At 43.4% G+C, this 15,519-nt stretch overlaps 1 protein-coding gene across 1 annotated transcript in view; it reads right to left on the reverse strand.

Moving 5' to 3' along the window:
* The window catches only part of LOC124802653 (ATP-binding cassette subfamily G member 4-like), a 404,387-nt gene that overhangs the window by 148,000 nt on the left and 240,868 nt on the right, over positions 1 to 15,519 (reverse strand). The window contains exon 4 of the mRNA XM_047263559.1: positions 3,738 to 3,883. Coding sequence (XP_047119515.1) covers positions 3,738 to 3,883 — 146 coding nt within the window. The remainder of the gene's footprint in view (positions 1 to 3,737; positions 3,884 to 15,519) is intronic.

The raw sequence follows: 15,519 nt of genomic DNA on the forward strand, positions 1-15,519 counted from the left end.
CTTTCCTTTATTTGTGCATCTTCTTCGTACAGACTAAACAGCAAAGGCAAGCGTACATTCCTGTCTTACACTATTTTTAATCCGTGCACTTCATTATTAGTCTTCCAGTCCTATATCATGATTTGGTTCTCATACGTACCCGTCGTTCCCTATAGCTTACTCCTAATTTTTTCGGAAGTTCAAACATCTTGTGCCATGTTACATTATCGAACGCTTTTTTCAGATTGGCAAATCCTATGACCGTATCTGATATTTCTTTAGTCTTGCTTCCATTATCAAGGGCAACGCGAGGACTGCCTCCCTGGAGCCTTTACCTTCCATAAAGCGAAACTTATCGTCCTCTAATATATCCTCAGTTTTCTTTTCCTTCCTTCTGCACATTATTTTCGTCAGCAATTTGGATGCATGAGCTATTAAGCCGATCGTTCGGTAGTTCTCGCACTTGTTTGCTCTTGCTGTCATCGGAAATGAATAAATGGTATTTTTCAAAAAAAAGTTCAAATGTGTGTGAAATCTTATGGGACTTAACTGCTAAGGTCATCAGTCCCTAAGCTTACCCACTACTTAACCCAAATTATCCTAAGGACAAATACTCACACCCATGCCCAAGGGAGGACTCGAACCTCCGCCGGGACCGGTATTTTTCCGAAAGTGTTATGGTACATTGCCAGTCTCATAGATACTATCCACTAACTATAACAGTCGTCTGGCTGACACTTCCCCAACGATTATAGGAATTTCGATGGAATTTTTTCCATCCCTTCTGCCTTAAGTGATACCAGGTCTTCCAGGTCTCTTTCGAAGCCTGACTCTCATAATGCCGGCCGAAGTGGCCGAGCGGTTCTGGGCGCTACAATTTGGAACCGCGCGATCGCTACGATCGCAGGTTCGAATCCTGCCTCGGGCATGGATGTGTGTGATGTCCTTAGGTTAGTTAGGTTTAAGTAGTTCTAAGTTCTAGGGGACTCATGACCACAGCAGTTAAGTCCCATAGTGCTCAGAGCCATTTGAACCATTTGAAGAACTCTAATACTAGATCCCCTATGTCATCCATATCGACTCTAGTTTCTTCTATCACGTCATCAGACAAGTCGTTCCACACAGAGGCCTTCAAAATACTCTTTCCACCTACCCGCTCTCTCCTCTGCGTTTAGTGGTGGAAATTCCTATTGCTCGCTTAATGTTGTCGCCCTTTCTCTTAATTCATCTAAGGTTGTTTTTGACTCTTCCCTATGCTACACGCTTAGTCCTCCAGACGATAATTTCTTTTCAGACTTGTTCACACTTTTTCTGCAGTCCCTTCGTTTAGGCTTCCCCGCAGTTCCCGTTCATTTCGTTCCTAAGTGATTTCTCTTTCCGTATTTTTGTCTTTCCCTGAACATTTTTGTACATTCTTCTCTCGTAGATCAACTGAAATATTTCTCGTGTTACCCAAGGTTTCTTCGCAATTACCTTTATTGAATCTATGTTGTTTGTCCGTCTAGCATCTGTGACCTTTTCTTTATTTTGAATAGCTCATTCCTCTTCAACTGAACTACCTACTGTGGTATTCCTTAGCGCAGTACCCACATGTTTATCGAACTACAAACGCTTCTCATCATTCCCCAATACTTATGTATCCCACACTGGTTCTTTCCAGACGATTATCTTAAACTTCAGTTTACTCGTGATCATTACTACATTGTAGTTTGAGTCATGTCTGCTCCGGGGTGCGCCTTACAATCCAGTATCTGATTTCGGAAGCTCTGTCTATGATGCAATCCAGTTGGAATCATCCAGCGTCTCTGGGCCTTTTCCAAGTATATAACCACCTTTTGTAATTCGTGAACAGAGTTTTCAGTGTAACTAAGAAAAGGAAAAGCTTTCTCCATTCAACTGAAAGCCTCACTGAACCACATTCGAACTTCAGAGTCAACTCATAGCGTTCCAGATCCAGCCACCTTGCATGGTGGATGATCCCGACAGAAAGCCTCCCATCACGTCACGAAGAAAGCTGGTCAATATTGAAGATCCTCAACAGCATGCGTTCTGGAGTTGGAAGAACGAAGACCAACTTGAAAAATTTGGGATTTGCATGCGACTCCACAGCATGTGAATATGGTGAAGAACAGACAATGAGTCATCTTCTTGGCTGCTGCCTATGCCTAACGTCATGCACACCACAGAATGTCATCGATGCCACCAAGGAAGCATGCGAAGTTGCTGCCTACTGGTCACGCCGCATTTAATTGTAATTGCAATGCTTATAGTATAATGTTTTGGAACATTTTGTATAACTTGTAAGCTATAGTGTGTGTTTCTGACACGGTTAAATACATAAATACACTGAAGTTTGTTGCAAAACTCTATTTTATTTATGATATTGCAGTGCCTGTGTTATTCCGAATTACGATATAAAGTTTCAGAAATGCTTCCACTCTTGGTCCGAAAGCCAACGTTTTACTCTTTTGGACATCAGATAAATCGCTCCGTATCCAAATTATGGCAATGATTGCGCTCTTTTCCACTGCCCCCCCTTCCTCCCGACATGTTTTATGCAGGGTGTTACAAAAAGGTACAGCCAAACTTTCAGGAAACATTCGTCAAACACAAAGAAAGAAAATATGTTATGTGGGCATGTGTCCGGAAACGCTTACTTTCCATGTTAGAGCTCATTTTATTACTTCTCTTCAAATCACATTAATCATGGAATGGAAACACACAGCAACAGAACGTACCAGCGTGACTTCAAACACTTTGTTACAGGAAATGTTCAAAATGTCCTCCGTTAGCGAGGATACATGCATCCACCCTCCGTCGCATGGAATCCCTGATGCGCTGATGCAGCCCTGGAGAATGGCGTATTGTATCACAGCCGTCCACAATACGAGCACGAAGAGTCTCTACATTTGGTACCGGGGTTGCGTAGACAAGAGCTTTCAAATGCCCCCATAAATGAAAGTCAAGAGGGTTGAGGTCAGGAGAGCGTGGAGGCCATGGAATTGGTCCGCCTCTACCGAATCTGTTGTTGAGAAGAGTACGAACACTTCGACTGAAATGTGCAGGAGCTCCATCGTGCATGAACCACATGCTGTGTCGTAGCTGTAAAGGCACATGTTCTAGCAGCACAGGTAGAGAGTATCCCGTATGAAATCATGGCAGTGAATCGAGGAAGTACAGTACATACTGACGAAACTAAAAAGAGCTCTAACATGGAAATTAAGCGTTTCCGAACACATGTCCACATAACATTTTTTCTTTATTTGTGTGTGAGGAATGTTTCCTGAAAGGTTGGACGTACCTTTTTGTAACACCCCGTATACCCTCCGCTGCTAGTGCTTTCACCTTCCATCTGTGAGTGTTCATTGCACCGTCATGTCTAATATAGACGATGGTCACATTAATGTGACTGGACCATGTAGGAATACACTTTTTGTCTTTAGACAGGATGAACGCTTTATATATCCCATAATTCTTTTCAAATGGTTCAAATGGCCCTAAGCACAATGGGACTTAACGTCGGAGGTCATCAGTCCCCTAGACTTAGAACTACTTAAACTTAACTAACCTAAGGACACCACACACATCCATGCCCGAGGCAGGATTCGAACTTGCGACCGTACCAGCCGCTTGGTTCCGGACTTAAGCGCCTAGAACCGCTGTTCCACAGCGGCAGGCCCCGAATTCCCTATTTATTTCTGAAACTACGTTACTTTCATGCATCCTCCGATTTTCGGCGAGAGGTGCGAGCAACTTACGTGGTTGGTTCATCGAGGAAGATGACGGAAGGGTTGCTGACCAGTTCCTGGGCGATGGAGAAGCGCTTGCGCTGACCGCCGGACAACTTATCAGTGAATGTGTCGCGGCATTCCGAGAGGCCCAGCACATTCAGGACCTCGTCCACCTGCAAAAGAGGAGACCACGTGTATATAATTCTGGTACTTCCACATGACTGGTGGACTGTGTCGAAAGCCAGTACGATAGAGAAGAACCGTACCAAAATGGGATAGAGGAGAAGGAGGGAGTCGATGTGGCATAAACGAGTGATCCAATAATATGGCAAGAGTCTAATACACTACTCGCCATTAAAATTGCTACACCAAGAAGAAATGCAGATGATAAACGGGTATTCATTGGACAAATATATTTTCCTAGAACTGACATGTGATTACGTTTTCACGCAATTTGGGTGCATAGATCCTGAGAAATCAGTACCCAGAACAACCACCTCTGGCCGTAATAACGGCCTTGATGCGCCTGGGCATTGAGTCAAACAGAGCTTGGATGGTGTGTACAAGTATAGCTGCCCATGCAGCTTTAACACGATACCACAGTTCATCAAGAGTAGTGACTGACGTATTGTGACAAGCCAGTTGCTCGGCCAGCATTGACGTGACGTTTTCAATTGGTGAGAGATCTGGAGAATGTGCTGGCCAGGCAGCAGTCGAAGATTTTCCATATCCAGAAAGGCCCATACAGGACCTGCAACATGAGGTCGTGAATTATGCTGTTGAAATGTAGGGTTTCGCAGGGATCGAATGAAGGGTGTACCCACAGGTCGTAACACATCTGAAATGTAATGTCTACTGTTCAAAGTGCATTCAGTGCAAACAAGAGGTGACAGAGACGTGTAACCAATGGCACCCCATACCATCACGCCGGGTGATACGCCAGTATGGCAATGACGAATACACGCTTCTAATGTGTGTTCAACGCGATGTCGCCAAACACGGATGCGACCATCATGATGCTGTAAACAGAACCTGGATTCATCTGAAAAAATAACGTTTTGCCATTCTTGCACCCAGGTTGGTCGTTAAATACACCAGGCGTTCCTGTCTGTGATGCAGCGTCAAGGGTAACCTCAGCCATGGTCTCCGAGCTGATAGTCCAAGCTGCTGCAAACGTTGTCGTACAGTTCATGCAGATGATTATTGTCTTGCAAACGTCCCCATCTGTTAGGGATCGAGACGTAGCTGCACGATCCGTTACATCCATGCGGATAAGATGCCTGTCATCTCGACTGCTAGTGATACGAGGCCGTTGGGATCCAGCACGGGGTTCCGTATTACCCTCCTGAACCCACCGATTCCACAATCTGATAATAGTCACTGGATCTCGACCAACGCGAGCAGCAATGTCGCCATACGATGAACCGCTATTGCGATAGGAAACGTGATGGTACGCATTTCTCCTCCTTACACGGGGCATCACAACAACGTTTCGCCGGGCAACGCCGGTCAACTGCTGTTTGTGTATGAGAAATCTGTTGGAAACTTTCCTCATTGTAGTACGTCGTAGGTGTCGCCACTGGCGCCAACCTTGTGTGAATGCTCTTAAAAGCTAATAATTTGCATATCACAGCATCTTCTTCCTGTCGGTTAAATTTCGCGTCTGTAGCACGTCATGATCGTGGTGTAGCAATTTTAATGGCCACTAGTGTAGAACAGAGATCGGTTTCAGCTCAAATAACTCAGTATGAGTCGATGGTGTATCCATGGAACTGCTTATATCTACCGGGATTACGAATTAGAAAGCAACATGAAATGGTGTCAAAAATCTGTGAAATGACCAACCACTTCGTTTTGATCCCCGTATGGTGGGGAAAATAATGAGTTGTCTGAAGTGAGGTAGCCGTGGCAACAATTAACCATCGTGCCTTGGTCAATGGCTAGTCGACAGATAACACAAAAAGTTCAGAACAATGCGGCAAAAAATATGAAAGTAAAACACAAAATCCGACATCTCAGTATAAATTATAGAGGTAAGGTTTAAGAAAACATAGACTAATGTCTAAAAAATACTGACGTGAAAATAGCCTTTATCACCACTGATCAACTGAAGAACAAATTAAGACAGAATACAAAGAAAAAAAGGTTCTTATAGTTTCGCAGTCTCGGGCGACTACCAGATCACCTGTTCAGATTTCACCAAAAATCATATTGAACAAGTTGGGGTAGGAGACTGTCCATACAATTTAAAGAACATACTGAAGCTACGAAGACTACAGAATCTTTTGGAAATTGTCTAGTAATATCCAAACATCATATTGACAGTATAAATGTAAATTTGTCGTGCTGGAAAAAGCAAGTTACTGAGTCTCTTGAGGAACAAAAAATTTTCTGCATCTTTAGGAGCCGGTAATTTACTTAATGACCAAGAAGTAGTAAATATTCCAGAATTAGAATCAAGAACGGCTGGCAACTAGAGTAGCTTACAAGCAGATATCCTGCCTTGTTGTGAAGCAACTTACAGCAATTAATAAAGGCAAGTCTTCTGGTCCAGATAACATAAAAATGTTACTACTGCTCCACCACTGTGGTTGTTGCTGAACGCTGACTACTGGGTGCCATACGAAAGACGCAGCACTGTTGTCTTAAACATGGCTTCCGGCTTTCAGCCACCAAGACATGCATCACGCACTTCTGTTGCTGTTGTACTGCCCATTTGCAACCAGAACTCTGTCTCGACGACCAATTGCTCACTGACGTGGAGTCTTATCGCCTTGGACTGGTCTTCACTGCTTAGTTGACGTGGTTTCCCCAGCTTTGCCAACTTAAGCGAACGTGTTGGTCACATCTCAACACTATTAGCTGCTTCTCTACCACCAGCTGAGGCACAGACCACCGTACCGTTTTGCAGCTTTACAGAACTCTGATACCATTCCGTTTTGATTATGCGAGTGTGACATACCGCTTGGCATTGCCTATAGCATTGTGGATGCTTGATCGGATACACCATTGTGCGGTGCGACTTGCGACAAGTGCTTTTTGGAACAGTTCTATGAACAGACTACTCATAGAGGCTGGGAGCGCTCCAATACAGACCAGGCTCCAAAACCTGCTGCTCAACAATTGCGATGCACATTCAGTGCACTCCCGAGCATCCAAATTACAATTTTCTTTTCCTGGTAGGAAGATCCGCCTCCCGCAACTGAGGCCCAGGACTGGAGTCACGACTGCAATTCACAAACAGTGTCTACAGTGACAAGGTTCAAGCCACATTAGTTCCTAATTTTCCAGTTTTAGAATTCTGTATCGTGTCTGTAGATCTCATGAAGCATTCAGTGAGTAAAGCTGGTCTGCAGAACGCACACAGTCTGGAGTAAGATTCCATATATCCAAGGCCGGTGAGCCGTAACTTTATACACTACTGGCCATTAAAAACGCTACACCACGAAGATGACGTGCTACAGACGCGAAATTTAACCGATAGGAAGAAGATGCTGTGATATGCAAATGGTTAGCTTTTCAGAGCTTTCACACAACGTTGGCGCCGGTGGTGACACCTACAACGTGCTGACATGGGGAAAGTTTCCAACCCATTTCTCATACACAAACAACAGTTGACCGGTGTTGCCTGGTGAAACGTTGTTGTGATGCCTCGTGTAAGCAGGAGAAATGCGTACCATCACGTTTCCGACTTTTATAAAGGTCGGATTGTAGCCTATCGCGATTGCGGTTTATCGTATCGCGACATGGCTGCTCGCGTTGGTCGATATCCAATGACTCTTAGCAGAATATGGAATCGGTGGGTTCAGGAGGGTAATACGGAATGCCGTGCTGGATCCGAACGGCCTCGTATCACTAGCAGTCGAGATGACAGGCATCTTATCTGCATGGCTGTAACGGATCGTGCAGCCACGTCTCGATCCCTAAGTCAACAGATGGGGACGTTTGCAAGACAATAACCACCTGCACGAACAGTTCGACAACTTTTGCAGCAGCCTGGACTATCAGCTCGGAGACCATGGCTGTGGTTACCCTTGACGCTGCATCACAGACAGGAACGCCCTTGATGGTGTACTCAATGACCAACCTGGGTCAAGAATGGCAAAACGTTATTTTTTCAGATGAATCCAGGTTCTGTTTACAGCATCATGATGGTCGCATCCGTGTTTGGCGACATTGCGGTGAACGCACATTGGAAGCGTGTATTCGTCATCGCCATACTGCCGTATCACCCGGCGTGATAGTATGGTGTGCCATTGGTTACACGTCTCGATCACCTCTTGTTCGCATTGACGGCACTTTGAACAGTGGACGTTACATTTCTGATGTGTTACGACTCGTGGCTCTACCCTTCATTCGATCCCTGCGAAATCCTACATTTCAGCAGGATAATGCACTACCGCATGTTGCAGGTCCTGTACGGGCCTTTCTGGATACAGAAAATGTTCGACTGCATTTTTTCTTGGTGTAGCAATTTAATGGCCAGTGGTGTATACGAAGATGGTATCTGTTCCTTCGGACATGTCCGAAAGAACAGATACCATCTTCATATTTATAGTTAAGGCTCACCGGACATTTGATCATCTTCTGTGCTGATGCACAAACAGTGCCCGATATCTTACTGGATTCGGTATAGTGCAGGGCAGTAAGTTGGCAATGTGGGTCTCACGGGAGGTGTGCCAGAGATACGTCCTTGCAGTCGCACTATCCTCTGTGCCCTCGGTGGTTCAGATGGATAGAGCGTCTGCCATGTAAGCAGGAGATCCCGGGTTCGAGGCCCGGTCGGGGCACACATTTTCAATTGTCCCCGTTGCCGTATATCAAGGCCTGTATGCAGCTAAAGGTATTCATTTCATTGTATTGATCTAATTGTAACTTCTCACATAAATCTTATGCTTCAACGACATTTAACAACAACGAAGAAATCATCCAGCACCAAGATGCTTTAACTCTTCCATGCCAGTGTTTCATACATTTGGATGTATCATTTAAGAAAAAGGATGGTAGTCATACAGTGGGATCAAAGCTTACACGTAACGCCTTCGCGTTCCTGTTCCAGAAAATGTGACATGAACTTAATGGGGTAGAGATTGATCGTACACTTGATGTTGGCGTAGCATCAACACATAAAATGTATGTGTCATCCTCACCCTCGGATTTGAATGGTGTAGAAAATGCAGGATGGTTCATAGACGAACGTGTGGGCAGAACAGCAGAAGAGTACCTCCGATTCACTGCATGCATAGACAGATAGCAACTAATACATTCAATGAGCTCAAGGGAAGACTCAGTTCATCATCAAGAAAACTGTATGGAAAATGCCATATATCACTGTGGCAGACGAGGAGCGTTTGAAGCTTTTAAAAATTCTGAATACCAGTGCATATCTGCCATAGACCTTCCGCTCATGGTTTTTTTTTGACTATCCAGTGCTACTGACAGCGAGCAAACACAGGCCATTAAAACCTCCGTGCAGTGGGAAACACCAAGATCCATCACACTGGCAGTTCAGAAAAACAGAAGGGGGCATTTAGCACATGATTCCACCATATTTGACAACTGTAATTTAACCAATGCTAGAATCTACTTGAATTCAGAATTCTATCCCATGACAATTTACTTCTACAGAGTGACCATAATGTATACAGGTTAGCATTTGACAGGTATGCCAGGTCTTACTATGAAGGTGCCGAAGAGGAAGAATGCTTACTAAGTCCACGGAAATTCAAGAAACTGGACCAATCATCGTAATAAACTGTTCTATGCAAGATGAGATCATTAAAACAGGATCAACTTGAATTTGAATCCTCTTCAAATTTTCCAGCGTACGCTCTAATTACGAATGCCCACTTACTGGTGTTATTCAGCGTGCTGTACAAATGACCAAGTTCTGTGTCGTACCAACAGCATGTCGCAACGACGATTTTGAGTACGAACGTCGTTGCTGACATTCAATGTTTCTATGATGAAGAGTGTAGACAATTCATATTTAGAGATGTTGCATTCATGGCTTACACAGAAGATGCTGGTATAATAGAGACATTCTCAGCAAGAATTCCATCACCGAGGCCTTTCAAGGATATGAATAGAGCTAAAACACAGAAGAGTACAACGTGGTTAACATGTTTCCTCCATGGACTCCACTGGGACGATCCTGGCGCACATCACAAAGATATTGTGACTGCACTTTGAATATTCAATCATCCTGATACCATCATCTACGCCAAAGGCGATGAGAAGATCACGTGGATATAACGAATGTTCAAATTTGCAACCATTCAAGACCTGGAAGTCTACTGGTGCCCTGCTATCCATCAGCTCAAGAAGAAGATGTGTCAAAATAGGATCGTGTCTGCTTGTGAAAATGCAAAATTACTTTTAAGTTGGATTAATGAAAATAAAAGAGTTTTTTACCGCACACTTTCTGTCTTTCTTTCTTTCTAGATACCTCCTGCCTAGATAGTATGTAGCTTTCCCCAGATCCTATTTCTGTGGATTTGTTCGAGAACAGGTGATATAATTTCAGATATTCTTCCTATATGTGTTTCAAAGCGGACATAATCACGCGCCGCCTGTTTCCGAAAATCTATATGCGCAGCACGATAGGCGAAATCTCATTCAATGATTACATATACATTATTTTCTTCCATCTTAAACTTTACCCCCCTGATGGTTCAAACTAATACCTTGTGCATCCTGCACAGCCTTTATATACATTGGTAAAGGTAGGGATTTGTGAAATAACAATGAAGACATATGGTAACAAATAATTTTTTATTCAGACATAAATATTCACAGTAGTAATACAGCCTTACATTCACAAATCTTGTTGTTTTTTCAATACACTAAGTATTACTGCTTTTAAATTCACAGGTATTGTTACTGTTCGAAATTTGTTTTATGCACAGTTTTTGCTTTTACAAATAATAGTACTGGTAGAAAAAATATTTACTTTACATTGCAGTACTCATTACAGCTTTCGCAGAGGTACAGTTTCTCTTACACTAATACTGTTACTATTATTTGTGCTAGTGAGGAGGAGGAGGAGGAGATTAGTGTTTAACGTCCCGTCGACAACGAGGTCATTAGAGACGGAGCGCAAGCTCGGGTGAGGGAAGGATGGGGAAGGAAATCGGCCGTGCCCTTTCAAAGGAACCATCCCGGCATTTGCCTGAAGCGATTTAGGGAAATCACGGAAAACCTAAATCAGGATGTCCGGAGACGGGATTGAACCGTCGTCCTCCCGAATGCGAGTCCAGTGTGCTAACCACTGCGCCACCTCGCTCGGTGTGCTAGTGAAATTCTACACAAACAGAAGACTTAATTTATACGTTGAATTGGGTGGCTCTAAACATTTTCCACCCCAAGCAGCTGAAATAATTTAATAATACGATGAAAGAAATTGCCTTAATAAGTTCAGCTCAAATAGATGCACTAAAATGAACTGGGTGGGACTCACACTTTAAACTAGTACGGCTTGGACAGCTATTTGTATGTGAAACTTAAAAATTATTGTATTTACACATGCACTCGACAATCACACATGCACGTGAAGTGCAAAAGAGAGAAATACAGTAAAGCGATTTTTCCTTCATTTACAATTTTTTAACTTTTTTGATGATTGTAGTGCAATTTTTAAACTTATTCACATTTATCGCACGTTTTTAACTTTTTAATAATCATTATATGTTTTTCCAGCACATGGTGCTTATGTATTCATGCATACATAGTATGCTACTTATTAAGAAAACAATAAACAGAACGTATTTAAAAACATGCATACATATTTACACAGGCATCCACACTCAGAGGCACTCGCAAGCATGCACACAGACACATAAGCAATCTCACACGCAGGCACACTGTATACCACACACATACAATAGTTACACTATAATGAAAGAGCCATACTATTCAGCACAAATTCTCACTGAGTCACTGAGCCAATCCGTCTCTCTCTCTCTCTCTCTCTCTCTCTCTCTCTCTTTCTCTTTCATTCAGACTGTCGGAGCCCACCCACCCCACCTCTCCTGCTTTAAGTAAATAGTGTGGGTGGGGGAGGGTTTCGATCCCATCATCACAAATAACTTTTTTAGGAGGTGAAAATCCAACTTTAGATTGCAGCACAGTGTACACCTCATGACCTCGCGATCAAATACTCGTTTGCTGTACCGTATGCGGAGGCTGCGGCAGAGCATCGCGAACACCACTGTTCAGGCACTGGAAATAGTCTTCGACCATGAGGACACGTGACACGGCATGTCGCACACCATTAGCCTGCCAGCTCCATCTATTGTAGGGCATGCATACATTTTGTATCTTAGGTCCACAAACTCCACAATTAGCAATTCATCACGGTGATAACCTTCTCGTTTTGAGGAACACCATAAAATGGCTGCATATCCTGATGTGTCAAATTCATTACCATGACACCTGATTACTTCATATGAATTGCAGTTCTTCACCAAATAGATGAAGCTATCTGTAATCATATAAAGGGACTTTGGGTCCACAAAATGAGTTTTAGCAAATTCATACTGGAAGTGGTATATGTGGAGTTTGGAGATGTCCAGTATACACATACCCAAATAGTTTTCGTAAACTCTACTGAAACCTTCGGTATCTCCACAGAAACAAAGTTCTCATTGAAAATAGTTACCTGCATAAAATTTGGACTGGTGACGCACTTTCTTACGCCCCAACGCCCATCTCATTCAGTCTTAATCAAAATATTGTGTTCATTTCTTACATTCTGCATGGTTTTACCAAAAATGGAATTATTCCATTAATTTATAAAATCTTTTTCTAAATCAATATTTGCGCCCGCCCTATGTTCGGAATTTAATTCAATATACTTCTTCAACCAGGGGAGCTGATTGAAGGAGACAGCCCAGGCGGTTCTATCTAGCTCCATCCCTAAGCCGAGACACTGTTGGAGATTACGATCATGAATTATGTACCTCCACTTGGGTCCAACAGCGGTATCAGTTCAGGAATATTGCTTTCTCGTGGAAGTTGTTGCGCTGGACATAATGGCAAGTTGCTTGTCATTTCATGCATACTAACAGGGTATATGAGGTCTGTCTCCACCACATACTCTAGATCAGACTCAGCCACCAGACCCACTATTTTTCCATCTAAACCCTCTAATTCGTTTTCAGGCACCCACTGAAACCCACAAACCGGGAATGACTGCATCATGGCGTCCCTGTATAAGTTACTCACATCAGTATGTAGAATATAACTTGAATCGAGGGATGCATTGAACCCCACACCCATTCGTGGATTATTTGCCTTGGCATGTCTATGTAAACACTGGTAAAGTCCTCCATGGGTCCAACACTCAAAGAAAAGAAGCATGTCGGCTTCAGTCAAAATTTCGATGTTGCACGTCGTTTTCTTGAGCATTGCGCCCCAGGACAACCCAGGTGCTGTGAAATAAAAGGTGGGAGCCAGAGAGTACGTGAACATGCGTACACTCTTGAACTTTTCAAAACCATCCACAAACCAGGCCACGTCAGTGTCCATGCATGGTCTTGACTGTTGTCCGCGGTGGCCGAGCGGTTCTAGGCACTTCAGTCCGGAACCGCGCGACTGCTACGGTCGCAGGTTCGAATCCTGCCTCTGGCATCGATGTGTGTGATGTCCTTAGGCTAGTTAGGTTTAAGTAGTTCGAAGTTCTAGGGGATTGATGACCTCAGATGTTAAGTCCCATAGTGCTCAGAGCCATTTGAAAGATTCTTGACTATTCACCGAAATTGGGAACGTTGAATTCTGACCAGATATTCGTTGCATACTCATAATATGCAATAGTTACCGATTGCTTGTGAGTACTGACAAATGCAGATACATTAGATAGTAGGGTTTCGTAGAGTTTTGCCTTGCTGTTCAGATACTCGTAAGGGAAAGCTCCTTTCCTAGTCACAAGTTGAAAATTTTCCTCATCGGGCTACGCAGTTTGGGTGATGTGCATATTCTCCTGAGGTAGAGCGTCAAGTTTCTGGAGTGAAAAGTAGTCAAGAAAATGAAACGTAATTTTTTGCGTCATTCATTTCGAGAAATAAATATACTTCTTTTCACTCGCAGGCAGGAGACTTAACTGATTTTTCACCCAGCCAAAATTAACAAATTACTCAACTAGAAAGTGAGTGCCATACCTCGTGGAAAAAACGGGTATGTGCCTTGGTAAATGGTACTTCAAATAGCATGCGTTGTGAGCTGCACCGCGAAAGTTCCCAGTAGAATGACAATGATCTCTATGGGGCGTTCCATCTTTTCTATTTAACGGCAGCCCAGAAATATGACTGTTAACCGCGTCATTGTATAATTTTTTATCCTCCTCCAATTGGGTCATGGGTAAGCTGGTGCTGTAAAGCACATGAGCATCCCATGAGAGTTTTTCAAGCTCATTGAGCAAGCAAACCACAACATTATCCCCAACATAAGATTTATAACGGTTAAGACTCAAATCACATGATTTTTGCGTGAAGGTGCTATATGAGCCTAAGGAGTTCCCTTCACAGTGGGTGTTAGGAATAAAGAGACATTCTAAGTCTACATAGCCAACAAACGGACATTGTTCTTGGTGGTGAGCATTCTTGAATTTAATGCAACTGCTTTCTTTTGTAGGTGTAACAGCCGGCCGTGGTGGCCGAGCGGTTCTAGGCGCTACAGTCTGGAACCGTGCGACCGCTACGGTCGCAGGTTCGAATCCTGCCTCGGACATGGATATGTGTGCTGTCCTTAGATTAGTTAGGTTTATTAGTTCAAGGTTCTAGGGAACTGATGACCTCAGAAGTTAAGTCCCATAGTGCTCAGAGCCATTTGAACCAAAACAACACGTGCCGGTTCCTTGGACATTTTTTCTGAAAAGGTGTTTAGACACACGAAGCAAATGTGTGATTTACACTTGTGTGGGTGTTAAGGAGGTGGAACATGTCTTTGATCCAAACATAATGCCGATTATCATCTTCAGAGAAGAGCAGCATGTTTACATGAAGAATACGCTCACCCTCATATTTCGAAAAAATGCAAGTGGTCCAACTACAATATGCTTGTTCTGCTCATCTGATTTGCTTTTCTGCTTAGTCAGGCCATAAACTGAACTGATATTCCAGGATTTTGTGCCTCAAATTTTGGTGTGTCCTGAATATTTACAGGGAAATTTATACCATCAAAGTTATACCCTCTGGGGATCATATTTTTGAACATATGGTATTGAGCTTTCTGCTCCAGATGTACATTGTAATTTCTCTCGCAAGCCAGGACTGACCACGCAAAACAAGCATTACACTCTTCTTTTCATTTTGGACATTAATACAAACCTACTTGTTCTTAATATCCTCAGGAAGTTTGATATAATTGGACCCTCCATTTAACGGATCATAGACATGAATATGGACGTCAAGGTATGGTGTTTGGCTGAGTGGTTTAGCTGACCCTCTTACTTTCATCTCGGAAAACTGGGCCAGTAGGGCAACCAAGGTGGATTCACTATTCCACTTGACGATTGCTGTACTCAGATATAATGCCATTATCAACCGAGATGCTGTGCAGGCCAGATTTTTCTCCTCAGCAGCACCCTACCGTTTGGGGGGGGGGGGGGGCGGTGGGTGTAAGTCAACTAGCAGCAGACTACTGCATTACATTTAATGGCGTTGTATCTTACGTCTCAGATCATCTAAGGTTTCGAGGATCTCTGTCTACAGGACCAGGAGCCGTGCTTCTAGAAATCTGACTGGGTTGTGATACCCCCAGTCGGATTGTCAATTCTGGTGAAGGTAATATACGCCTCTCTAAGGCTCTAGCA

Source organism: Schistocerca piceifrons, chromosome 6 (assembly GCF_021461385.2).
Source record: "Schistocerca piceifrons isolate TAMUIC-IGC-003096 chromosome 6, iqSchPice1.1, whole genome shotgun sequence".
In the NCBI taxonomy this organism is placed as follows: domain Eukaryota; kingdom Metazoa; phylum Arthropoda; class Insecta; order Orthoptera; family Acrididae; genus Schistocerca; species Schistocerca piceifrons.